At 41.3% G+C, this 27,097-nt stretch overlaps 3 protein-coding genes across 7 annotated transcripts in view; 1 reads left to right on the top strand and 2 right to left on the bottom strand.

The window, feature by feature from the left end:
* Positions 1-27,097, bottom strand: part of ABAT (4-aminobutyrate aminotransferase) — a 76,171-nt gene that overhangs the window by 614 nt on the left and 48,460 nt on the right. For all 5 annotated transcript variants that reach the window (XM_040575101.1, XM_040575103.1, XM_040575099.1 and 2 more), the window contains exons 7-16: positions 26,146-26,226; positions 25,540-25,632; positions 24,861-24,923; positions 23,196-23,259; positions 22,556-22,704; positions 20,869-21,006; positions 19,285-19,452; positions 18,400-18,546; positions 17,998-18,109; positions 14,991-17,141 (exon numbers count right to left, since the gene is read on the bottom strand). In XM_040575101.1, the coding sequence (XP_040431035.1) occupies positions 17,020-17,141; positions 17,998-18,109; positions 18,400-18,546; positions 19,285-19,452; positions 20,869-21,006; positions 22,556-22,704; positions 23,196-23,259; positions 24,861-24,923; positions 25,540-25,632; positions 26,146-26,226 (1,137 nt within the window). In that variant the 3' untranslated portion in view covers positions 14,991-17,019. The remainder of the gene's footprint in view (positions 1-14,990; positions 17,142-17,997; positions 18,110-18,399; positions 18,547-19,284; positions 19,453-20,868; positions 21,007-22,555; positions 22,705-23,195; positions 23,260-24,860; positions 24,924-25,539; positions 25,633-26,145; positions 26,227-27,097) is intronic.
* Positions 245-10,933, bottom strand: PMM2 (phosphomannomutase 2). The gene is made up of 8 exons (XM_040575105.1): positions 10,703-10,933; positions 10,267-10,378; positions 9,258-9,334; positions 8,290-8,381; positions 7,432-7,531; positions 6,319-6,394; positions 4,950-5,065; positions 245-2,999 (listed from the first exon to the last, which is right to left on the bottom strand). The coding sequence occupies exons 1-8, from the start codon at positions 10,925-10,927 to the stop codon at positions 2,895-2,897; spliced, it is 903 nt and encodes a 300-aa protein (XP_040431039.1). The 5' UTR covers positions 10,928-10,933; the 3' UTR covers positions 245-2,894.
* TMEM186 (transmembrane protein 186) lies at positions 11,018-12,511 on the top strand. The gene has a single exon (XM_040575104.1). It carries the CDS (start codon positions 11,223-11,225, stop codon positions 12,201-12,203), a length of 981 nt encoding a protein of 326 aa, XP_040431038.1. The 5' UTR covers positions 11,018-11,222; the 3' UTR covers positions 12,204-12,511.

Raw genomic sequence — 27,097 nt, 5'->3', positions numbered from 1 at the left:
CAGTTACATGACAGTGTACCTTCAGTTGCCTGTTTGCAGTTTTAACAATAGGCACTTGCTGTCATGAAATGTCTCAAGACTCTTTCACAGCAGATGAGCTGTTCCAAGGGCTGATCTGCGGAGAGCTCAGCTACGTGAAGGTTAGTAGCTGCTGTGATGGCTTGTTTTACTTTAAGCTGTGCCTATATTACACTATAGTGTATAATAAGGATGAGCCTGCAGTGGTGTTTTTTTTTGTTGTTGTTTTTGTTTTGTTTTCTGACGATATGACTAAGTAATGGTGGGTTTAACACTAACTTGTGGAATATCACATGTTGCTTTCTTTACAATAAATGGGACCATTATAATGCTTTAATATATGTCTTCAGTCTGCTCTCTGCATAATCTGTATTGAAGATGATTAGCATTAAAGACAGAGGAGACTGCAGGTGCCAGCATATGCAGACTGGTATGATCAGGTGCGTTACCAGAAGTGTTGGGAGGAAGTTAGGAAGTTTTCTGGCTGTGTAATCTATTATCCTACAATATATACTACTATTTCTGCAAATATATCGTTATATAGTATTTAATATTAGCTGCTATTTGTATTAGCATACATTAGAGGGAACACAGAGGATAGCCTGGCTGCATTGACTGAACCCTGGGTGATCAAGGCCAGAACACTGCAGAAGGTGCTCCCAAAACAAAGCAGTCGGCAGCCAAAAATGCTGCAGCAAAGCTTTAGAAAGGCTTCAGCGGCTGAGACCCAAGGAGCTGCTGCCAAAGGCAGGAGGGCTTGTTCCTGTCCTAGCTCTATAAACTCACACTAGAGAAAGCACACTAGAAGCAAGGGACTATGGATGTGTTGTTTTGGTTTTTTTTCCCTCTCCTGAGTGATAGACTGCTTGCCTCTCAGCTGGCAGTACAAGAGGCTGACGGTAACCTTACCTATTGGCAATGGCTGCACAGGACTAGCAAGGTAACTTCTATGATTTGAACATATGCAGGCATGTGCACGCAGATGATCATAATTGCGGTAGAAAACAAATATGGTTTTGGTCCTGCACAGTGTTTTGCACAGGTTTTTGCTACTATAAGGAACAACTGTGGCGTGACCCAATAATTAGCTGCAACACATTTGTGTACGTACAAAGCAGCAGCTAATAGATTATGGGCCTCTTTAAAGTCTCTTCTTGCACTACAAAGGGGTCTGGTCCAGTATCTGCTTCCATTAAAATGGTTGAGGCTGAATTACCCTAGAGAAGTATGCATATGAAAAGTGTGTTAGAAGGCTAGATGTTTTCTGATGAGGGCATCACAGCATCCCCTTCCTCATCCCTGTGGGGATTTTATTTTGTACACAAATATATTTCTTTTAACTGTTCAGTATCATGCAAACCTGAAATGCGAAGGATTCGATTAAGTCATTTAATTGTACAGACAGGCAGCATACAACAGATCTGCTTAAAATATTTTATTTGCCAAAATGACAAATTGTTAATTTTTTTCCATGATAAAAAGATTTTTATTCTCCTTTTCTAAATCAAACTGTTCACACAAGAGATTACTTTCCTAATTCCAGATGAGAAAAGTAGTATTAACAGTTACACTGATTGTCATACTTCAATTTGAATTTTAATTGAAACATATCTCATGTCATTTATTGTAGCACTAAAAAATCTCATCTACTCATAAAGTCTCCCAGGAAAATCAGAAATGTAATTAGTGAGAAAACTGTATTTTGCTACTGCGCTCAAGTTGCTTTAGTGATAATTGTGTGTTTTTTTTTCTTCACTGTAGAGTTAAAAACATCTGCAAAAAGTATAGGTACCGTTAACTGTGCTGTGCAAACTGTCCTGAGGAGGTAACTAGCCCCGGCTGGTCCAGCCCTTCCAGTGGGAGTAGACTCAGCACGCCTTCTGATCATGCACCGGAATATGTATGAGGTCAGGGACTTCTGGCTCAGTTCTGCCGTTCCAACCCCAGAAAAAAACCCCAAACCTATCTTTTACTCATCTTCCAGTTTTAAACAAGAAAATCCTAAGTGTCTTATAATTCATGTTTTCATAGCACAAGGAAATATTTAAAAATAAATCAAAATGTTTGTTTCCTTAAATAGCAGCTTCAAAAGAAAACTAGGTGTAATGCCTTATGGGCCAATTTTAGGCTATAAATCAACAGCAGGCAGATTACTTTGGGAGAGGGGACGGAGTAAAAATATAATTAGCTAAGGATTTTTAGTTTTTTTCCCTTTTGTTCTTTTTAAACCAAAGTGATTAAAAATAGAAAGCCACAGTTCTTCCTTTTTCCCTGCACAGATTTATAAAGCATTTTATACTGTCAAAAGTATCTCAGACAATGCATTAACATAAAAGTTTAGCACCTTTTCATGTCTTAGACTCTTGTAACATTAAGCACAAAAGAAGCAAAGAATCAATTTCTGCTATTCCTAAGCATACAGTGTCCTTGCTTTCAGTCCAAGCTAGTAGTTAGTCTATGCCTGTGGAGACTGTGCTGATGCTAGAGTAGGTGCAGGTTACTCTGACCAGAAATACCTAGTTTTTTAAAGTGAAATTAGTTACTGTTCCCAAAGTAACACTTCACAGGAAAACACGAGACACAATAAACCCTTTTGGCCTAACTGAAACAAAACCAAAACAAATAAAAAGAATAAAATCACAACTAACCAAAAAGTATTTTTGCCAATGGAAACCATGAAAGGATGGTCCTAGATGAGCTGTACTGTACTCTTAAGTGGTTGGAAAGGTTCTCTTCAGTTAAAATACTTCCCTTTGGACCTGCAAAGCACTTGTTATTTATGACTGGTTGCGAAAAACATAATATAAAATGAAGATGTTTTGGGTTATTAAGCTGTCTTAACCGTTTTGTAAGTATGACGTCTAAAAGAAAGTCTTTTACTTAAAAAATAGCTCTTCACAGATTCTTCTTGTATCCTGTGGGGATGTGACACTGTGGCCTTGTGTTCTGGAGTCTGTGAAAATTTCATAGTCGTTCCCTCCCTGAAAAGAGAAAAGGAAAAAAAAAAAGCAGAAGAGTTTTTAACATTATTTAACTTAACATATAGTCACAGCCTTAGGGTGGAAAAGGAGCACATAAAGACAATGCTGAAAAGACTGAATCACACGCTGACTTAAAAGCTGGCTAATGAATGACAATGAGAACACCTTTAAAATAGCTTCCTTAATCAAACTGAAATGTAGGGCTGATTTAACTAGTGCCTGGTACTAAAGCAGGTTACTGCTGCAGTACTGTGATCCTGCTAGCTCTGCAGGGGGCCGTTACATTTGGAACTGGTTACTGGGGAGAGGATGCTGATGAAAGACTTAGTCTTTCCTAACTTAGCAAATACTCAGCAGTAGCCTGATTTCTTTTTGGAAACACAAAAGCAAGTAGCATAACTAAACAGAATTTGCAGGCAAGTTTTATTTGAGGTTTCAAACAACAACAACAAAGTTCCCTTCAGGTTAATTTCCAAAAGAGATGGCCCTTCTTGTAAACTGAGGGACAGAAGTCTTGCCTGAGATATCATCTTCCAGAAAGCTTTAAAAACAAACAAACTGCAAACCACCATTTTGTGATTTTTTTTTTTTTTGCATAACACGTTTATACCACTCCTGTGCTGAAACTTCTGCAGAACATCACAAACACCTGCATGAGAACTTCCTTACCCGCACATTAGAGTTGGTAATGAAAGAGTAGAACTCGCAGTCTAAGTTTAGCCATGGTTTTAGTTTTGTATAGCAAACCAGTATCAACTTTTTAAAATTGTTTACTTGTTAATATCCAGCTGTAAAGCTTGTTCCAGAACAGATATTTATAACTTACTTGCATTATTCTCTTTCTTCCAGCTTGGTTTCCTTCCTTTTTAGCTACATGACTGTTAACATTGTTGATCCTTTGCTACTGCAGCATGTTGGCCTTGCTACCTACTGGTCTGATGTGGCATTTGTAACTGGCTTCTAGTCACAGGAGAGTGACAAAAAGCTCTTTCACAGCTGGCCGAGGTGCTGCCAAAGGTGCTACCACCTGCGTGAGCAGAGATCCCTGAGAGCAGCAGCTTCATGCGCTACCGGAAGCGGTATCCAGTTTTTGTACATTACTTGCCACACTGCTGTCTAGTGAGAAAACAGCAACTCCTGCTACTTCACAACTGAAAATGCTGCACTAGCAATTATGGAGTTTAGGGGCAGCTGATTTTAAACCCTACACCAGAGGGAAAGCTGGTGTCAAGTGGGGTGGGACGACTCTTAATACAAAGCCTGTATTTTTCTTATAAAAACTTGGCTTTTCTAACTTTATAAAACTATGACATTCTTTGTAACTTATAAAATTGTAAGCTCTTATAGGACTAAGCCTTTTCTTATGCAGCTTAGCCTGACACCATCCCTTGGCCATGTGCAGGCAGCCTGAATTTCATCCAAGTCCTTGTGCTTGCTACTACCCTTTGCTAGTCAGTTCTCTGCCCAGTATTTTCAAAAGCCTGTGAAACAGCGTATTGTGTAGCTCTCTCAGGGATTAGATATAAGTTCAGTTTCTCAACAGGGGACTGATAAAGTGATTAGCAAAGATACCATACGAAATTAAATGGAAAATAAATGTTCAATAATCACCAGCCAAGAAAAACCATCTCTCTACAACAATCAAATAGGATTATCAGTTTTCGATAGTCCAGTCATCTATGTTTTCTGATGTAATTACAGAAGTACAATTTAAAAACATCTTCCAGTACTACCTCTGTTAAGTACACTCTGCTCACTTCAGAAAACAGGAAAAATCTATGCTCGTAGCTATCTCCCAGCATTCTGCTGACAGGTATTAAGCACAGGCCCACGTTTACATATATATTCTGAATTCAGTTCTAGTCAGGCGTAAGGCAATTGATTAGAACCTACACTCCTTGCAGTTTAAAATAGCATCTCCAAAATGCATATATGAAACAATATACTCACTGGCATAGTCTTATCTCCAAAGAAATAAATTGTCTCATATCCGTCTTTGGCGATGATTCCTAAGCAGTACCTCTTATCCCAGCCATCTGGGAACACATCGAAGCTTATCTGGCCTCCTAGGATAGACGTGAACCAAGCAATCTTTATTATAAGAACACAGTTGTTAGGAGACAGTGAGGAAGAACAAAACTGAATAAAATTTTTAGTAGAAGAAACTTTACAGAAATGCTACGAGACCCTGGAGCTGTCTTAAAAGTATAGAAAGTAGTTTATAGGGTACCAGTTATTACAGTTGTGACTTACTGATTATTATTTAACCATTAAACAGCTCTGAAAGTCTTGGCAACTTCCCAAACACCATTGCCTTCTCTAGAACAAATTGATTTTTTTTTTTCTTTTAAGGTTACATTTAATCTTTTGACTTTTGGAAGGAAACCACATGACTAAATACAGCCATTGCTGTACCATACAGTGTCTTCATCTTGTAAATACTGAGAAATAAATGTGTACGGTGTCCGAATCAGAGAAGACCTGCCTTTACTGCTGTATAGACTTTTATTGTGGAAGAGATTGCTTCATACTGATATTTTTCTGTCTTTATGCAAAAGCTTTTTAAGGCTTTCCGAATAGGAAAAGGAGGAACTCAACCTAACAGGACACTGACTAACAGGACAACATTTTTTTACTTTACTATTACCAATACTGCACTGATATTAAATCTTAGATTTTCTTTTTGCAATGGTCAAGGACTAGGACAAAATGTCCCAGTTCCAAATCTATGGACCTTATCAATATATAAGTGTATTTCCCAGTTGAAGTGAGTGTCAAAAAGGTATTTACAGCATGCTTTAGGAGAGCAGTTCACTTCTGTCTTAGTGTTTTAACACTATACCAATAATGTCACCCATATGTCTTCTATTAATTTGAAAAAAGTGAAAGGCAAGAATTTTTGTAATATAGTAGGGGGGAAAGGGAAGAAAGAAGAAATGTATGGAAAATTAAGTCCATCTTATTATCACATTTTTTTTTTGTTTGCACTTGCTTTTGGATTTTTTTTCCTCTCCTTCCTCCCACTCAACGCAGCTATAGAACTGAAGAACCACGGACTACTGGAATAGTACTGATGTATTTCTGATCAAAATTGATGAGCAGAATATTTAAAAATGAGCAGAATCTGTCACACAGCTAACATTGAAAGATAACGAACTGATGACAAGCAATGACATTCTTTGTTGGTTGATTTTGTTTAAAATGCACCAAATGAAAACCTAGAAGTAAAAAAAGGCTGCACTGCATGCAGTGAGGGGACGTGATTTTAAATGATATTTAAATGAGATGGTTTTCAATTAAATTATTTCAAATGTGATACCTATAGAAAATGTGAGGCCTTTTCCTGCAAATTCTCTTCGTAAATCAGCTACAAATTTCTCTCTTATATGTTCCTTCTGTTTAAAAAAAAAAAGGGGAGGGGGAAAAAAAACCCATCAGCTATGTGCCGCATTAACTCAGGAATAAAAAGACAATCAAAAAAAAAAAAAAACAAACCCACCCTCAAAGTACCCAAAGCTCCGAGCATCAGGACTAGTGCGACAGAGCTGTATTCTGTTACTACTGAAAGCATGCTGAGAGTATTTCCATGTTAATCTGTTACCAGCTTGTACAAAATAAGAGCAAAACTTGACATACATGCTGTGATATTTGCATTTCTATCTGAAAATCTTAGGATGCTAAGGATACCTCCTTAGCCTCATCTCGCAGCAGAGTTCAGTTTTACAGATGGGGCGACTGAGGCACAGGAAGAATGGTGCGACTCTTCTGACACCGTGTATTTCAAAAAAGGGTATTTTCAGAATGCCTTGGGCTCCGTTAACTCAGTCACAGGCAATCGCTGCTTTTAAGGAGTTAGATTTCAGTTTCTGTATCACATCAGAAGCAGCTGTTACGGTGCAGCAGGGAACAGAACTCTGATACCATGGCTCAGATTCATTTCAACCTCCCACGTTTAGCTGTGTACAAAGGAAAATAAATGAGATCAAATAGTTTGATCTCGATTTTTAAGTTCTGCTTTAAAAGGCTTGGAGAGTTGAGAAGAAAAGGAATAGTTTTATTGACTTGAATGGATGTAGGCTGGGTATACTAAAGAGCGCTGCAGATAGGTACGGTTTTGTCTATGACAGGGGGTTTTTCAGGAACACGTACGTGAAGGTAGGACATTCAGTACTCTGGACATAGGGTTAAAAGAAACATGAGCCAAGCCCACCTCTTCTGCAAGTCATCTCAGTTAACTATTGCAACAAAAAACTAACTACTGTATATATTTTCTGAAGTCTGAAGAAATAAATTAGTTAAAAACACACAGAAAAGATTAAAATGAAATCCTGGACAAAGTATAGAAGGTTCTTTTTTTTTTTTCTTAAATCACAACCTGGCTATAACTGCCTCTTCCAGAAGAGTTGGATATTTTTCAAGAGTCGTAACTCACCTTATCAAGTTCATAGAACTCAATTCGTTCCTCCTGGCTGCAGCTTCTTCCAATGGGGGACACGTTCAACATCCCGTTACGGAATTCAATAAAAGTGCCCCTGGAAAAAAGAAGTGATTAACAAGACAGAAAATAGATGAAAAATTGTTCAAAATACTGAGTATCATGATGAGGTTTCATTTAATTCTAAGAACAGTGGGAATCAGGTATCTCCTTCAGGCTCTCATTGTATGCATAAAACAAATATAGGAACCAGCATTACTGACACGAGGGAATCTTTTGGACTTTTATTTGAATCTAGCAACCTCAACGTCATCGCTACTGACTTTTAAAGGTATGATTTGTTTTAAAAATGTGACTGGAGCATCCTGTCAACCAGACGTTCAGCCACTAGCATGCCAGCCTGTCATCTTTTAGGTGAAACAGCAAAAAAGAATCTTGGCAGAGTTTCTAGCTAGCCTCACATGTGGTAGATATTACTGACTCGAGCAGCTGCACCCTTGCAAACACACAGAATTGATCTTAATTCATACTTCTCATCTCTGGAAAGCATTATGCTGCTGAACTCCAGACTTATCAAGGAATACTCCTACTCAAAAATTGAACTTCCTTCCCTCTCAAATGAGTGATCAATTGGTATTTCAAGTTCTGTAGAATTTTTTCAGCCTTTTCAATCATTTTCACCTGCTCCACTTGGGAGCTTGTCCCTGTATGCATGGATTGATCTCTGTTTCATGTCTACAATGTTCCTAAAACACAAATTATTAATTTTTTTAATGAGAAGTCTGCTTTACATCCCAATGCTCAACACTATAACATGGAGAATATGGTGATCCCGAGATGCGTGTATGCACATACCTTTTCTTTGGCAGTTTAATCTTTGCAATATAACTCAGGCAGTAGTTGATTAGATCTTGAAGTATGTCCTCACCCAGGTGACCCTGAATGTTCTAACGAAATAAATACCATTTAACCGAGGGTCCAGAATATGAGATTCCAAAAATAAGTCACACAGAAAACACAGATAGTAGATAATCAGATATGGATAATACCACAAAGAAATAGTCCTTCAATAAGTAAGTCTCAAGTGATGCACTCACGGTACTAACTTAAGGATCCCATTTTTCTTTTTGCCTACTTTGTTTTTTAACCATAAAAACAAACACTCATTTAATATGCTCCCTACTAGTACTTGCTTTACAAGGAAACATTGCCAAAGAGAGCAAACCTAGAAAGACAATTGCAGTTAATGTCTGCTGTAGCCATGCATGAGGAATGGAGATTGTGACTGCAATAAACTGGAAACCACCGCTCAAAGTCAGCAATTTCAGCCAGGATCTCTTAAATTTTTCATCACTATTACTTATGTTGAAACAATGTATGTGACTAAAGTATCTAGAATCAGTTGTTTATTCATTTAGAATACCTTCTAGCATATATAGTGTATCAGAATGTATGCTCTGAATACTAAAAAGTATCTACATTAGAGTTAAAAGAAACTTTCTAAACCCTAAGGCCTAACAGACATCAGCTAGGAAGTGCCAGCTTCCATAGGAACTCCAGGGGCAGAGGCCTGGCCACGTGTCCTATGGTTGAGTTGAGGGAAATGCAGTTCCAGGATTTTCACTGTTCTTATCTGATTGGATGTTCCAGACTCCAGATGTGCTTTTGAGAATATCAGAGAGCGAAAAGACCTGCTACAGAAGTAACATACAGAAATAGCAGAAATTTTGGCCTTAATGAGGGTGATTATAGAAGACTGCACTGTAGCAAGAAAGCAAAATCTTGTTTAGAAAATTTCACCTTACTGGAAATTTCACACTTACCTGCTTGCTGAAGAATTTCCCATCTTTGTATGCTACAAGACCATTTTCTGGAAACACGTAGTCAAATTTTTCAACCACTACAACCAAACAAAAACTTAGTAACTTTCCCCTATACTTCCCCTATATTCTTAATGTAGAATTGTCTTACACATTACGTAGGTTAAAATACAGCAAACATTAGATCGTAAAGTGTGAAAGATTCAGCAGCATAACATCAAGCACAAGATTAAAACCGCTGATTTCTCTCCAAAATTAGCACACACCTCAAATCACATTTAAGTCTTTCAGTCAAGTTATTTCTATTTTTGCTTAAAGTTTCTTCTGCAAACATGTTCATTTGCATTAAATGTAAGGGGCTGAATATGTCAAATATTGCAAAAACTTGGCACGCAGCCAGGACAGACAACAAATAAAATACTACTGTTTTAGGTCTGTTTTCTCAGTGGTACCAACCTACAGGAGATGACAGAGTTGTGAGAATCCCACTGCAATGCAAGAGGAGATGGCTTACTGGGGACCACTGCTACGCAAAACAAATTCTGACTTACGCAGGCATCACAGGCTATCAGTGGCATCAATTAAGTAGAAACGATTCAGGAGTCTCTCAAAAGGCTAACGCAAGCATTCATCTCTGCACAGTAACCCCACTGCTAACGACATCAGGTCCTTCGGGGACGAGCTAGGACGGAGGAGCCTGCACACATGTATGTAACACGTAGTTACATGTTAAGACACCAGCGAGATGGATGCCTTCCCAGGCGCTGTCACGGGGTCGGGATTTCACTGTTCACAGCGATCCCTTAAGAACACACGGAAATGCCTGCAGAACACAGACACTGCTTGCAGGTTGTAAATGCCTGTCAACAGCTGCTCATAAATTGTGTGCAACGTGTGAGAAAAGAAAGGTTTACTGCAAGGAAGGAGGAAGACGAGCAGGGTTAACATTTAACCTTCAGGACTTCCTTCCGAGCAACCCCGGGCACCAGATTGCGTCAGCCTCCATCCTTACCATCATCGCCAAGCTGCTCCTTGATCTTCTCGAAATCCGAGCCTCCGACGACCCCAACTTTCACCTTCTGGCGCAGCCTCTGCAGGAACTCGGCCATCTCAGCCGTGATTTTCTAGATGCCAAACCAAAGCAGTTCGGTCTGTCAGCGCCTTGGCGCCAGCACCTGCATCTCGCAGTGCCCGTTAAACCCCAGCAAAACCGCGCAGAGCTTTCAGAAGCGAGGGGCGCTTTTCTGTTTGTTGCCTTTTTTTTTTTTTTTTGGCAGTGAACGTGGCCGGCAAGGACCCGAGGCAGCCCGCCCCAGCCCGCCCTGCTGCCCGCGGTGCCCCAAGGGCCCGCCGCCGGTACCGGGGCGGGTGCGGCCCTGTCAGCTCAGCCCGGCCCAGCTCAGCTCAGCTCAGCCCAGCCCAGCCCGCCCCGGGCCCCGGGCACTCGCCTGCCGCGGCGCCGTGAGGGTGCCGTCCACGTCGAAGAGGCAGAGCGCGGCGCGCTGCGACGGCGCCATGGCGGCACAGCCGGCTCCGGGCGGCGCTGGGCGGGCCGGGAGGAAGCGGAGCCGCGAGGGGGCCGCCGGGAAGCGCCCTGCCCGCCTCCCCTCCGCCCCTTCCCTTCTCCTCTGGGCCTTCCTCTCCCGGCAGGCGGCGCGGGGCGGCGGCGCCATGGCGCTGGTGAGCTGGGGGGGGAGCGGGGCTGCCTCAGGGGCGAGCGGGGCGGCGGGGCAGGAGGGGCCAAGCCGAGGGCCCCCCGTGCCCGCCGGGGCCGGCAGCCGTCCCCTCCCCTCCCGTTCCCGCTCGTGTAGCGGTGGTGCTCGCGTTCCTCTCCGCTTTGTGAGGTTGCGTCCGCTTTTCGCTGTTTTTCTGAAATTTCTGTTTAATTGATGGTTTCGCACTTCGCTGGCCCCGGGTTCTCCTCGCTTTGTTGTGGCAGCATCTCGTAGCCGCGGGCTTCGCTTTTTGATGCTCCTGAAAATACCAAACTCCGGCGAAGCAGGGGGTGCCGTCAGGTCGGGCTCAGCTAGCTGGCCGTGGCCTCAGCCGTGTTATAAAAGCGTTTTTCCCCCCTCAGCCGCAGGAGGTGCGGGTGCGAGCACCCCTCCCGCCGGCACCGCGCTCACCACAGGGCGGGCGAGCGGTGCGAGGCGGATGCGCGGACAGCCCGGGGGGACTCGTGTGGTGACCTGCGGGAACGTCTCCTTACAGGTGAGGCTCTGCCGGGTTAGGACCGGTGTCTACGCAGCGCCATCCTTGGGGCGACGCCTACAGAACGAGCTCTGGGCAAGGAGGCGGGAAGAAGCAGCTGCTCGCCCTCCCTGTTTCTTTGGTACCTGGCTGTGTTTACAGCCACAGCACTGGCAAATTGGTGGTGTTAGTGCTCATCTGGAGACACAGCGAGTGCCACCTGCGTGTCTGTGCACTTCGGCTCCTGCTGCTGTGGTCCAGCCGGCGGCTGTAGCTGAGGAAGCAGAAGAGTTCAGAGTGGTCTACAGCTTTCCGGGGATTAAGTACTGCAGAGTGCTGTCGAGGCTGAAGCTGCTGCAGACTGCGACAACCCTGGCTGTGCTGCCTCCCGTCTGCTACCTCTATCTGCAAGGCCAGGTTTCTCAGACTGTCCTCCTGTATACAACTGGCGTTGCTTTCTTTGCTGGTGTGATGTTGTATGGTATGAGCTATTTTTTCAGACGAATTATTGGATTAATCTACCTAAGTGAAACTGGCAGAACTGTCAAAGTGGCCCACTTGACATTTTGGGGAAAACGGAATGACATTTACTGTCCCATAGAGACAGTGATGACTTCAGATGAAGCTGGAGATGTCAAAGGGGAGTTACTTCTCCAGTTTAAACGATATAACAGTAAAGATACCTTGTATTTTACAACTAAATATGGCCAGGTTGTAGACAGACAGAAGTTCAGGCAAATATTTGGAGAACTTCAGTGATACAATAACAAATTTCCAATAATTCTGCTTGTTGCGTTGTTCCTTGTGCTTATTCTTCTATGAAGTCTTTGATAAACTGACATACTTATGTCATTTTCCTGTGTGACGTCTGCTGGTGAGTGTGCTCAGCATGGAAAGTAGAAATGGTAGTGAACAATCCAGTGGATTAAACGTCTTTGTAGCTAGTTTATGGTGTGAGTAAGATCACTTCTGTTTCACAGTAAGCGTGCCCGGTATTGCTGTCACATTGCTGTTCTAAGAGTTACAAGCTCATGCGTTAACAAGCTGTAAATAATACATATAATACTGCAAAAGTTCTGTCAGATTTTGAAGTCATTGTTAAAGAAATGATACATTGCCCAGCTCTTAGGAGTACACAGGGACGATGGCTGTGAGCCCATCTTCGGGGAAGTGAACAGAACTTGGCAGCACAGTGATGTGTTGTGCTAGACGAGCTGATGGTTCAGTCCTGATGTAAAATTAAAGACTGGGACAGCACTTCAGGAGCCTCTAACACAAATTTATTTCTCACTGAAATACAGGAAGAACATCCCTAAGCTATGATGCTATGAATTACAGGGACAGTGTATGATCAATCCCTTTTTTTTTTTCAGTTTATATCCTAATAATTGCAATCTTTATCATCTGGAAATCTGGAGCTACTTGTCCTTCTTTGCATGTATTCATGTTTATGCTTGTTTTAGGCTGTATGTATGACATTTAATCACTACCGTAAGCACTGCTGTCACCACTGCTGTTTGTGGTGAATGGAGTCAAATCCAGGTGGAGGCTGGTCACAAGTGGAGTCCCCCAGGGCTCAGTACTGGGGCCAGTCCTCTTCAATATCTTTATCAATGATCTGGATGAGGGGATCGAGTGCACCCTCAGTAAGTTTGCAGACGACACCAAGTTAGGTGCGTGTGTCGATCTGCTCGAGGGCAGGAAGGCTCTGCAGGAGGATCTGGATAGGCTGGACCAATGGGCTGAGGCCAACTGTATGAGGTTCAACAAGGCCAAGTGCCGGGTCCTGCACCTGGGGCGTAACAACCCCAAGCAGTGCTACAGGCTGGGAGATGAGTGGTTGGAAAGCTGCCTGGCAGAGAAGGACCTGGGAGTATTGGTTGATAGTCGGCTGAATATGAGCCAGCAGTGTGCTCAGGTGGCCAAGAAGGCCAACAGCATCCTGGCTTGCATACGAAGCAGTGTGGCCAGCAGGGCTAGGGAAGTGATTGTCCCCCTGTACTCGGCTCTGGTGAGGCCGCACCTCGAGTACTGTGTTCAGTTTTGGGCCCCTCGCTACAAGAAGGACGTTGAGGTGCTCGAGAGAGTCCAGAGAAGGGCGACGAAGCTGGTGAGGGGTCTGGAGAACAAGTCTTACGAGGAGCGGCTGAGGGAGCTGGGATTGTTCAGTCTGGAGAAGAGGAGGCTCAGGGGAGACCTCATCGCTCTCTATAGGTACCTTAAAGGAGGCTGTAGCGAGGTGGGGGTTGGTCTGTTCTCCCACGTGCCTGGTGACAGGACAAGGGGGAACGGGCTAAAGTTGTGCCAGGGGAGGTTTAGGTTGGATATTGTGAAGAACTTCTTTACTGAAAGGGTTGTTAGGCATTGGAATGGGCTGCCCAGGGAAGTGGTTGAGTCACCATCTCTGGAGGTCTTTAAAAGATGTCTAGATGTAGAGCTTAGTGATATGGTTTAGTGGAGGACTTGTTAGTGTAAGGTCAGAGGTTGGACTGGGTGATCTTGGAGGTCTCTTCCAACCTAGATGATTCTGTGATTCTGTAACTCTTAAGTTCCAAAAACTGCAGTAAATGTTGCCAAAAATTATCTTAGACTACGTGAATTCAACAACCTTCTGTTTACTACACCACAGATAACAGTTTAGCCTGGGAACCCAGTCCTCTAGAGCACCACTTGATTTGTTTGCTCACTTGGGCATACTTTAACATGGACAGTGCCCTTGCCAAATACCCTTCCACTTACTGGATTTGCATACCTCCTTCCCACCCCCAGGCTGATTTTACCTGAAATGAAAACAGGTAAGACAACTAAAAGCTATGTTGAATTAAAGCTGAAGATGAAACGTGTAGTTTGTGTTCTCTGGAATTTGGAGCGTTGATCGCCTCACCACATGTATCCTGAAGGATGTTGGTTTCATTCTGTGGTGTTAGTATGATTCCTTCTTTGCCAAAACCTCCACAGAAACAAAGAAGCAGGATTTAAACCTGAGAAAGAATCAAATCTGATCACTTTTAACAGGTAAGATTTTTTTTTTTTTGAACTGTCACAAGCAAGGCAACTCCTTACACTGCTCTTCTAGCTATTAGTTCATTTGGAATTATGGCAAATAAGCTAAACTTCACCAAGAGCAAAGTCTGGAGAATTCTTTTCACTGTTTCTTCCTCAGGCCTATTGAAACCTCTGTCTCTTGGTGGATCAGCAGATGCAGGTAAGTAAAACTGGCATTATAACGTACAGCCTAATCATGAGTTACTCAGGTGAAACTTCTCCTAATGGGGTCCTTATTATTTTAAATTTTGGCTAATACTGAATGGTGCAGCAATATCAAAAGGAAAATATTTTTTCCTTGGCTTAAACACTTTGGCAGCAAAGTACGGGTTGACTGAAGTGGATTGCATGCATATAGCAAGTTTTCTGGAGGTTTGTCTATCTTCGTAAGAATATATTTAATAAGCACTAGTGATTCAGTTTAGGCATATGCTAGGTTTAAAACAAAGAGTCTTGGAGAACTTCAATTATAAATATTTTATTTAAGAATATTGATTACACGAGATGTCTTTTTTTTATGAATCTGTGTGCTGTTACTAGTTACACCATGAAGTGTAGTTAAGTATTTGTTTAAACATTTATTTTGGCACTGTCCACAGTATGCTGTAAACAATATTAACTTTATATGCTTCAGCTGCAGTGCTTCCTATGTATTCTCTAACATGATTTCATCAATATGTTGTACACAATTATACAGTTACTGAGTGTCAGTAAAAATTATAAAAACACCTAGAGTATTCATAATAAAAGTGAAGATGTGGTAAGACTTCAAATTACTGGACCTTTGCTTCTGTAGAAGTACAAGACTTGCTAGAGACACTTACTAAAACTACTGCACTGATATGTTGAACGAACTAATTCCCAGAACGTGGTCAAACACAGTTCTTGTTTTGACTTTCCTCTTGATGATGATACTCTTATGAGGACAGTGATGACAGTGAGGTTTTGTTGAACACCAATCCACCAGTCCTTTCTCCAGATTTCAACAACCTCTGTTCAAAAACCTGCCTGGGTTCTGACCAGCTGGTACCAGAATTCTGGGTTCTGCAGAGAGGTTTATAGAAATCCCATTATTTCTAAGCTAGCAGAAGTCAGCTTTCTTGAGTTGTCCAATACCAGTAGTCAAAAATAGGAAAATGGGAAAACCATGATTAAAAGTTACCAAAGCAGGTAAGAAACCTTTCACAGTTTGGCAGCTTTATTAAACATATATAAATCCTTTACCTGCTCTGTCTCTTATGTACTTAAAAATTGCTGATAGGGCAACTGTAAAGTCTAAAAGTGGTCCCTCTTTTTTGGTGCGTAAATACTAAAGTTAAACTTGCTAAGGAAAAGTCAGATGCCTGCTAGCCAAAGAAAGAGAAGGGAAAAAAAAAAAAAGCACCAGAACTAGTTCAAGTCAGCCTTAAGCAAATAGTAAAGAGTACATAGTAAAGAGATGTCCAGAACAATTCTCTGAAGAGGATAAAAGTAACAAAGTGTTGCAACTTTTTCATCTTGTGGCTTTCTAGAAGACCTCTGAAGCATCAATAACTTAAGAGTAACCTATTAGAACAACACAACTACTTCGCATTATAATGTGCAGTTAGGACTAGGCCTTCACTGTAGTGGCTCTGATGTCAGGTGATGGCTAAGATCAAGCAATTCTGCTGTAGTTCTACAACATCCTTATTCATGTAGAACTTGTAATAGCTAAATTAATGGCTATTATGGCATATTATGGGCAAATGGTAAAATAAGCCCAAATAATTGGAGATTGCTGACAGAGATGGAAATAATGTGCTTCACACAATTCTTTAAGCTTTGTCAAATTACATACATCTCAGCATAGCTTTCTCTTTTCTAATTGTAAGAGAAGTCAAGAGTTTTAAAATCCAGGACAAGGAAAGAAGTACTTCACTTCTACTCATGGCACTGCACATGTGGCTGCGTGCATCAGTGCCGCTGAAGCAGTATGTATAGGCTAAAGGCTAGGTAGAGCAGTGTCATGATCCAGGTGGTATGGCAGACTTCAGTATTCAGGGGAGTAAAGCTTGAAATTATTTTGTAAAATATTGTACTTGGCAGTGGTGGAAAGCAAAGCTTTCCCTGAAACACCTCTTTTGTTCCATCTACCATTAGAGAATGGCACTTTCTGCATGGCAGGCATGTGGCTTTTAATACTTGTTGCTGCTTCTGGACGCAAGTAAAGCTACTGGGATTATCTGTGAAAACAGACTGTACCAGGTCGTATTTAGACAACTTAGTCAGGGCCATGGATGCATGGAGGACTCTGCAATTAATAGGACCCAAGGATGGAGGGCCACCGCTTCTGTGCACAGTGTAGGACAGCTGCGGGTACCTGCTGGTGACCAGTACCAATACTCTGCCTGGGTCGAGTTTGCATGGAGCAGCGTGCCTTGGGCAGCATTACAGACAGAACACAACCCTTAGTTTATGACTTTACACTTGTCTTGTAAGTGGAGAAGACATGAATTAATGCAAACTAATCTCATAATCAGTTAGTTGTTCAGTGTAAGAGAACGGCTTTTTACTTGAAGTTTGCTAAGATGTCACTGAAAATGTTCAGAAAGAGGTGCGCGTGATGATCCTTGAAGATCAGCGTTGGACGAAAACGAATTGATCTGTCACCACAGCCTCCCAGTACAACACCTAAGACAAGAAGAGTTTCTTCAGTCATTTCCACCATTGTGAGAACTGCATTTTCTGAATATTTGGCAATGTTCACATCATTGGGGAGGGGCAATAGAGAAGCTTCCCAAATCACTGCTAACCATACAGTCACACAGAGTATCATCAGTTGGTGGTGTACTGTGAAGCAAATGGCTCTACCTTTTCTCTCTGCTGGCTTAGTTTTCAAGAACAAAACATTACTGATGTCTTTTACACTCTAAAATTTCATTTCACAGTAGAAAGAAGCAGGTGTGATGCATCTAACAAGAGATAAAAGTAACAAAAAACTGACGGCTGCAAACCCAGGACCCACAGTTAAATTCAAAGAGGATATTAGGTTTCAGAGCATGAGGTTCTCCTCCTGAAACACGGGCTTGTCTACAGCCCGTGTAGTAAAAGGGGCAAGCAGTTGTAGATCCCCATTTTAGGCAACTCAATATATTGTGTTATTAGGTGTTACATAAAATTCGATGTCGTCCCTGTGTTTTCCTGTGTGACAGTTAACTTCAATTTTCCTGATCTGTTTCTAGAAGTAAGCCATGCCTAAGTTCACTGCAGAGGAATATTAAAGTGACATCAGAAATACATGCCCTGCATAGGCCTCTTTAGTAGCATCAGACTTAAGGAGAAAGATAAAGTTGCATGTACATGCAACTGACTGGTTTAAATGTTTATGAAAATACATCTATTTCCAGAAAAGCCTAAATACAGCTTGTTTATAATTCACTTTTGTCCTTGGATAGTGTAGTACACACACCATACAAAAAAAGGACAATTTAAAGCACTACATATCCTGTTTGTCCTTTGAAGCTAAACTACACACAAATTGCCTTACCTTTGTTTCTGGCTATTGTAATTAACTTGTTTCTAGTTGCATCATTTGGAGTGTCAAATGAACAGAACGTTCCTCTTCCTCTAACTCTGCTGATAAGATGGGGGTAACGAGCCTGCAAAGAGAGGTGAGGATGTATGCATGGCAGCTGCTGCAACAGAGGGCACCAGGTGGCAAGCTCTGCCAGGCATTCTGCCACATGAAGAACCTGCTGCCTCCTCCGTTTTGGGGGAGTGGAGCTATTGCACACCGTCTGGACATCTGACACAACCTTGTGTCCTGTTTGCCCCTTTCTGACAACAGTCTGAGTAGCCACAGACTTCAAGTGTTTAAAACTGCATGAGGTTGGATCCTAACAGATCAGCAAATTTCCCCTTATCTACAATAAGCCTTCCAAATGTTTACCTGTAAATCCAGCAGCCCGGTCAGTAGTGCTTTCCCTGCATGGGCTGCATTGTTTAGGAGGTCTTCTCTTTTAATAACCTTAATGACTTCAGCAAGCATAAGGTTCTTGGATGGATCTCCAAGCCAGGTGTTAAAAATCCGATAGGGCTTGGAAAAGGATGGAAAGAGAGTTGCGGAACATGTTAACAGGAAAATCACTATAATAAAGAAAAGCAAGCCATCAAACTGGTCATGCAACATCTGGTACAGCAAAAAGCATGCACTAATCTCACCAAGTCCCCTTTTTTGTTGTAAGAGCAAAATACAGCTGCCCTGCTCAGCAGAAACAAAGGGCAACCAACTGCTTTATGCTATGAATTTAGTGCTCTCTGTTTTGCTAATCTGACATCTCATTGAAACATGGCTATAGATGATGTTGAAACCAACATCGTCTATACTGGTTTTGCATTCAAGCTTTATCTTCTCCCATTTAGTTTCTTCATTTATTACATGTAAAATGACATTACTATGAAGAATAAGTCTTGATAACAGAATTCAAAATGCTTACATACAAGCTCTGAAGATAAAAAGTTATCTTACGGAAAAGGTAAGGTTTTATTCAAATTGTGGCTGGTTTCCTATTGAAGATTACTTCAGCAGGCTAAACCCAGCTCTCCACTCTCTCCCACCAGCTTTATGACCTTTGTGACTGAGAGCAATCGGAATAAACGTGAGGAAGTAAAGATGATTCATGTAAGCACAAAGCAAGTATCTAGGAAATAGCAGCTCCATCTAGCTGAACCTGCATTACTGAAGGAAAGCTTGCTTCGTCCATGGACATTACAGGTACCCAATGAAGGGGGCACCAACTAGCAGAAAGTTCCATTTTCCATTGAAAACTCTTACAGCATTTGGCCTGAACTCTTCTTTGTGGAAAAATCCTCCTGTCATCATCTTCTTACTAAATGTTACCACATCAGCTGGATCATCCAGGCCCCAATGTTCATGGGCCCAGAATTTTCCGGTGCAGCCACCTCCTGTCTGCACCTCATCCACCAAGAACGCACAGCCATGCTGTGGAGACAGATGGAAAAAGCAGGGGACATGAGTATACACTTCCAAAACAAAAATACCTCCCCTAGTGAAATGATAAATACAAGTCAATTACATGTAACATCCCTCCTTCCTCTGCCTTCACTGCTCCAAATCTCCCCTCCTCAACCACAGACCAATGCTGCCATATTTCCTAACCAGTCTTGAAACTCATTGTGCATTAGATTTCACAATTAGGAACTCAGCTATTTTTTCAGAAAGGCAACAGAAACATATTTTCTACCTAAACTCAGGAGCAAAATACATATTTTTTTTTTGTGTGTGTGTATATATATTATTTCCTTTTAAAACAGAGATACCTAAAAACATCTGGGAGGAGTCTAGGTGGCATTGTCAAAGCCTCTGAGGGAAGCAGAACCTCATTTCTAGGAGTTTTGTTTGTTTGTTTTAGATGAGAAGTCTGAGCTTCCAATCTAAGTCAAACATTTGTGGCATAAAAGCACTACTAGCAGCATGATCTGTTCAGTCTAGGGACCTAAAATGATCCCGAAAGAACAGCCTTTTCAGATGAATCTGCTGAAAGAACTACTCATTTTAACTGGCAAAAAACTTTTTTTTTTTTTAATGTGAAGGACAATTTTGTTGAAGCTGCAGGACAGGGAGATCAAACTACATCATGATACTGTCATTAAAAACAGTTGCTAAGTACTTTTGGCAGATTCACATTTTAGATAAGACAAGCCTTTTCACATCACTTTTTTTACGGTATCACCCTTGCATGAGCAGCTGTTAACAATGGGAAAAGTTGTTCTTTTCCAAAGACAGTTTTCCAAATATTACCTATTCTCTTCTCTGTAAACACACATATAAGCTTCTGATACAGATGTTTGAGGGGAAAAAAGCACAAAGTAGGTCTTACTGAAGGCCACTGCTTCTAAATAGGTAACTTCACATTCTGAGTATCAAGGCATCTGCCTTTTTCATTGTTTTATTGAAACGCTGAAACTTACGGACAGACTCAATTTGTTTATAATTGCAAAAGGACCTGAAAAACAAGTATGTCAAACAAAAATTACCCTTACCCAAACCTGCCTCTTCTAAAATTGTTTTAACGCACCTCTACAAATTGGCATGATCATTTAAAGAACACTACTATGAAATCCAGTGTAAATGAGTCAGAGCAATTTCTCTGTCATTTAGACAGTAGAAGAAAATTTAGTGGACTGAGGAAACCACTAACTGTGCACCAAATGTAAGAGGAACTACTGTGCTGACTATAGGAGTAGCTAGTATCTCAGTACATGCACGTAACTATCCCAACTGCTAATGAGGAGGCCTGTGAAGCTCCAGAGTGGTGGGAGAGGAACGTATCTGGAGACAGGAACAAATAATTTCATGTTTAGCTACCAGTGAGTGAACAGTGAAATATTTGATTACCTTTCTGGCAATATCTCGTAGCTTTCTGAAGAAGTCATCTGAGGCATGATTGTCCCCACCCTCTGACTGTATTGGTTCTATAATGATTCCAGCCACAATCTTCTTCTTTTTCCTGTACTTTACAATCAGATCTTCCACCTGTAAATCAAACATTTATGCTACATTCTCCTTTCAGGACATTCTGACATTTCTTTCCCATAAAGATTAAACCTCAGCACCAGCACGTCAACTCTTCAAAGCTATTTCTGGCTATAAAGGTGTCAGGAACCACAAAGAATCCATGAATACTTCATCCAGGATTTAACACTACCCTCTTGTTCCTAAACAATGAAGTTTAAACCATATCCTGAACCATATTGTAACTAGTTGCATAGTTGTCCACGATGGTGTGAAAGGTCCAGCAAACTTCAGCTGAAAATACCATTGAAACCACTGTACTTTGCTGTGCCACTGCTGTCATTCTACCTAACTTACATTAAAAAAAAAAAAAGAAAAGTAGATTTTGTGTCAAAACAATACTCATCTAATGTATTAATGAATGCAATCTGGGAAATTTGCCTTTTCTAATCACTCACTTAAAATACTTTACAATTAATCAGATGAAGAGGTGAAGAAATCCTGTTGCTGATAAGGGGCTTTCAGAGAAGTTCTAATTAACCTTGTAGTGCCAGTTGCTGTGATTAGTAGTGTCATTTGTATTTGAAATACCGCTTACAGCTTTCAGGGCCCACAGCCTGTGTAGGCTGTGTAAAGTAATGATTTCCAAAGGGAGCCAGGAAGCAAATTTACAGACCTTCAAGAGAGTGTTCAGCTTTTTTTTTTTTAAATAATGGCTTCAAGTTTGTGGATTGATTTTTCACATCCCACTTTCCTTCCAGCCCAATAAGCTATTGTGGTGCAAACGCAGGAAAGCAATTTGCTATGCTTTCAGTTTTCCCTGAAGTTATGATGCAGGTTTGAATGAGAAGTCTCTCCAATCCAGCTTTGCGCAGCCATCCACGCAGTGCTGCTGAGCTCCATTCAGTACATCACAGCCCACTCCTCGGTAGTCAGAATGTTCTAGATAGCGCACTGTTTCTGCTCCAGCCACAGGGCACATCATGCCTTATTCCCCAAAGCTCTCTCTCGAGAACAAGCCCTTGCAAATGACAGATCCTGGATCCCCGGAAGCCCAACAGGGAATCCTATGGTTCTGGTACTTGCGGAGAGTTTGCCTCCCTTGAACTCAGTCCTGCCCACCTTTCCTTTCTCCTGTGCTAGGGAAGGCACTGAATCTCTGCCCACTCACTCCCTGCAGCTGTAGGCAGGATCAGAGCTCTACACCAGAAAGCTAACACAGAAAATCTGAAAAAAATGAAATATTGGTACAGGTTCTCTTTGCAGAGTATTATACACTGAGCTCTTAGTCCATGTCCCTCTGCAAAATCTGGCAGGCTAGTTCACTGTGATATAACAAGCATGTGAAATTTCACTTTAGTATAATTCATGTAGACCTTAATTCACAGTAAACTAGCTGTTCTTCTGAAAAGCAAGGACAAACTTCTAACTGTAAACAACAGTGAATGCTATTTTAATCACATGGTGTTCCAATCCCTGAAAACATTCTTTTAGTGAAAAGCAACTAATCCTACTAACACTATTTATCATTTCAAAACAAAATAACAGAAAGCTGCCAGCGAATTTTTACCTCCTCTAAACAACGGGCTTCTTCCTGTTGATTCTCTTTCACAAAGTCTTCCAGAGGATACTTTAGTCTTGGAAATGGAGCAATAGGCCAGTCCAGCGATGGAATGTCCAGTTTGTGAATTGCTTTAGAGTGAGTTGTAGCTAAGCAACCTAAACCCAGAAACACAAGAATTAGAAAAACACCTGACTAGGAACAATACAGGAAAAAAGCTACCAAGAGGTGAAAAATTGCCTGACACCAAGACTTTCTTAACTGCTTTTCTTTTTCTAAAAAAAAAAAAAAAAAAAACTTTCTTAATCGTTCCAGGTTTTTATTTTCTTTTCCGAAATATTGACTAATAGGATTTAGTCAAACTTAAGTGGAGTGCTCTAACTTTTAAGCATCACTTTCCATATGTACTATTCCACAAGGACAGGAGAACCTCTATCAATCTGAACAGCAGTGCTCAGTCTAGATGGTTTCACCTGTTTAAAGAAAACCAGTTTCAAAGCTCTCAATTACAGACATGTTGGGTAACATGTTTGTAACGGGGAATGATCCAATATAAAATGGTAAAAACAGGTGACATCACATTTTTATATAGCGGTAATTTTACCCCAGGAGCTAGGAGGGAAGGTGCTGCTGACGGTGCTTTTCTTACCCATGGTCCTGCCGTGGAAGCCGCCCATGAAGGATAGCATAGCGTAGTCAGGGCAGCCAGGGGGCTGAAAGCAAAGCACAGTGGTCAGCGTGCGGGGCCGCAGGTGAGCAGCAGGGCCGCTGCTGTACGCAGCCCCCTCAGACACCCTGCCCTGACAGGGCTGTGGCCCCGAGTGGGGCATGGGGTTGGAGCCAAGCTGCTGCCCCTCGCAGCCTGCCCACAGGTTTCCTCTTCAACATCACCATCAAAAACTGTTATACTGGCACATTTAAACAATACGTTTGTCATCCCTTAAGATCTTCCTGACCTCATAAAGTATATCATTGGTATTAACGAATATTTGGCAATTTATACTGTTTTGTAGTATTATTTTGCACATGAACTGACACGTCAGCAGAACACTGAGTACAACGCACTTTTTGTACAAACTATGAGCACACATGTACTGCGTGCCCAGGGTGCGGTGCTGGCGGCAGGGCCTGTGTGAGGAGTGGCCGGGGCTGCCTGGTGCCAGACACAGCCGGGCCCAGCTGGCTCCAGGCCCTGCCGCAGGGCACAGCGGAGCCTCTCGGTGCTGCCACGGGGCACAGGTTTCAGCCCGAGCAGAGCTCTCCTGGCAGGGAGAGGAAAAAAGTGACCCAGAGAAACCATGCCTGAGACCCACAGTGCAGCCTGCAGAGGACCCCAGCCAGCTACAGGCTCAGCTCAAGGGTCCAAAATTTGCAATTGGATTCTGTGGAATCGCCCCAAGAAAGGGGGATGAGTTGCCCTCTGAAAATTGCTCTTCCCCCTGCAACTATAAAGAAAAGTCGGAGAATTAGCTCAAGTGGGAATCCTAACGTTTAGATAGCTAAACTTGGACAAAAAGTGATCATCAGTTTCACAAATCTTTAGTCATCTCACAAAATTCCTATTCCTTCACGTCAAGATGTGCCATCCTCTTTTCTGTACTGGCACAGCCACCTGTCTGACATGGCTGAGTAACATCAGAGAACTGTAAAACGTAATTCTGAAGACAAGTAAAACCAAACCCTCTTCCTCCACATTTTTAAAGCCAAATGAGTTCCTTAACTCCATGGAAATGAACTGAATATGTTTCCCTAGAGAAGCGCTAGTCAAGCTAAGACCAGCAGATTATTCATTTCTAAGATATGTATCTCAAAAAGAAATTAAATTCACCATTTTCTGCTATTGCTGCATGTAAGATTTGTGACTGGCAGGAGCAAGACCACCTCAGTTGAAAGTTTATAGGATTTCAGGTTTCTCAGCTGCATCTCAATTTCCTCATCCCACCCGTTGTTAACAGTTAGTCAAATTTTAACTGCCCCCCTGATAAATTTTAAGCCATAAAATTATGGCTTCTGGAAAAATAATGACTGTTAATATTAGTACAAAATTGCATGTATTAATAATCTCCATGGACCCTTCCATCACTTTGTTCCCTTTCTAGTAAGTGAAATAAAGGAGATCTTCCCAAAATTCACAATTGGGAAGGATGCAGAAGAATACTAGCAGCTGGTCTTGAATATTTTGCAAACAGTCTGTCTTTCACCATTTTCTAAATTTACAAACCTTCAGGATAGGAAAGCCAATTTTCCCCCCAATATTCTTTTATAAAACTACAACAATGCTACATGCGTAGGCGTGGTAAAAAAACAATGTTACCTGGTTAATCATGCAAGATTCCAGTTCCTCTTTTGTGACATTATTATGGCCCCTCTCCTTGTTCTGCAAAAAAGCAAAACAAACAAAAACAGTTCTCCTTTAGTTGTAACCGATGAATTTTTAGCTGAGTCACAAACTAACAATTCCAGTATTCCAAACTAGAGCCAAGGAAGACATTGAGTGTGGTTCCTATGACTGCAATATGCATTTCATAAAACAAACTGTTTTAGATAAATGACAGTTTAAGATGTCTTCTCGACTATAGGAGAAAGAAGACCATTTCAGGGAAGTAAGTCCCAATGAATACATGAGAATTTATTTTAGTTTTTAAGTTAAACCACTGCTGGAAGAAGAGGAAACAGATCACACTACACAGGCGATCACATGGTTAACCAAAGAAAGAATAAGCGGTAATGTTGAATACATTTTCTTTGTTTATTTTTTCATTTCTAAAGTTGTGTCAATAAGAATTGAAAGCTTAGATGAAAACTTTTAAATAGATTCTATACTATATTGAATAAAAATCACATCACAACCTGGAGAGCCTCCAAAGCCTTACTGTGTTTTACTGCTTACTCTGTATAGCAGTCATAATGACAAATAAATTCTGATTTCTACATCCAAACCTCCCCCCCCTCAAACGAAAACAAAAACAAAACACTTTTAATATTTTACTCACTCTGTACCACATAAATATTGCTTTAAATGCATTTTCATTTGAGCAGGATCCACAAGACATGGTAATCACCTGTGGCAGACCCTTAGGAGCCACCTGTCAATGAAGAGAGCAAATTACTCCAAAATATTAAGCACAGCTATAGTGTAAATTGAACATAACATCATCAGTTTCAATATAATGGGAAACCAGTCATGCCTGGGATGAGGAAAACAGATTCTAACTACACCTGAGAAAGCTCATCTCGGTTTTAGCCCCCAAAGATCTTCCAATTTAGAACAGGAGAAACACACTCAACATATTCTGCTATCTCTTATGAAAGCACAGTGAACAGAAGTTAGTGAAAATGCAGTTTGTTATCAGTTCTTGAATCCACACTGAAAGAGGCAGTATCTGTACAAAGCAGACACATCACCCTATCATATCTGTGAAGTCAGAGAAAAAAGGTTCGATTTCATCACTTGCTGGTTCTAGTCTCTTGGAAGAGGGAAGGCAGGTGGGAAAATAGATAATCTATAATGTTCCTTGTTAAAATCCATAACATCCTTTGATATACCTGTGTCCCTAAACACAAAATGTGGCACCTCATCACTGCTATCTCAAACTTACTGATAACAAAGATTCCTTCAGTCTTTCTGCAAAGTTCTCTGGAGGTAAAATCCCTAGGGCAGGTCTGTTGATAAAAGTGCTCTACAAAGACAAATGAAGAGACATTGTTATTTTTCAGTATTACATGAAAAATATCATGTTGATATCAAGGCAGTTACATTGAATTCTAATTACAAATACCAACCAGAAATTTGTAGTCATGGCACAAAGGGTTTTAAAACCAGGTGATAATATAATGTCTTAGATTAAGTTTTTCCATCTAATCTGTAATATTTTATTCTTACAGGGCACCTTAGAAAAGGTGTATACTAACTGGTAATTACATTTCCTCTTCAATATCACCATTTTAGTCACCCAATCTCAATTTTCCTTATACACAGGAAAAATATACCTTAAAATCTTAATTAATTGCCTTCAGTTGGAGTAGCTAAATCTAAATTCAATTAAGGTAACAGTACTTTCTTCCTTTTTGGGCTTCTAATAAGACCATTTCATAACACTGTGGTTATAAACATCCTCCAGATACTATTGCAACGGTATTTGAGGGAACAAGACCAACATAGACTTAAAGGATAGGGACTACATCTGAGAGATAACACACATGCAACGATCAGCAATGCCAACAGTACAAGAAAATAGATTCCTGACAAAAAAACTTGTATACAGCCATGCTGGACTCCTCTGGCATGTGCAGTAGTGGGCAGGGTAGCAAGATCGGCGAGAAGCTACCTTGCATGCTATTCTGTCACTAATCAGCAACAGGCATTTAATCAAGCTCGAGAACATTGACCATGATATACCCAGACAAGTCGGTGAAGATTCTTTTCAACCATGTACTGCTTTCATGAAGCTTACTGATTTGCACTGGAAATTTTTCCAGTTAAATGTTTTCTGTTCTAGTGCCTTCAATTTGCAGTCACCTTTCTTAGTGCCTCAGCATGAACTTTAGGTA

The sequence above is a fragment of the Cygnus olor genome, chromosome 15 (genome assembly GCF_009769625.2).
Source record: "Cygnus olor isolate bCygOlo1 chromosome 15, bCygOlo1.pri.v2, whole genome shotgun sequence".
Lineage (NCBI taxonomy): Eukaryota > Metazoa > Chordata > Aves > Anseriformes > Anatidae > Cygnus > Cygnus olor.
The sequence above is the reverse complement of the archived record's forward strand: the minus strand, read 5'-3'. Positions and strand labels throughout refer to the sequence as shown.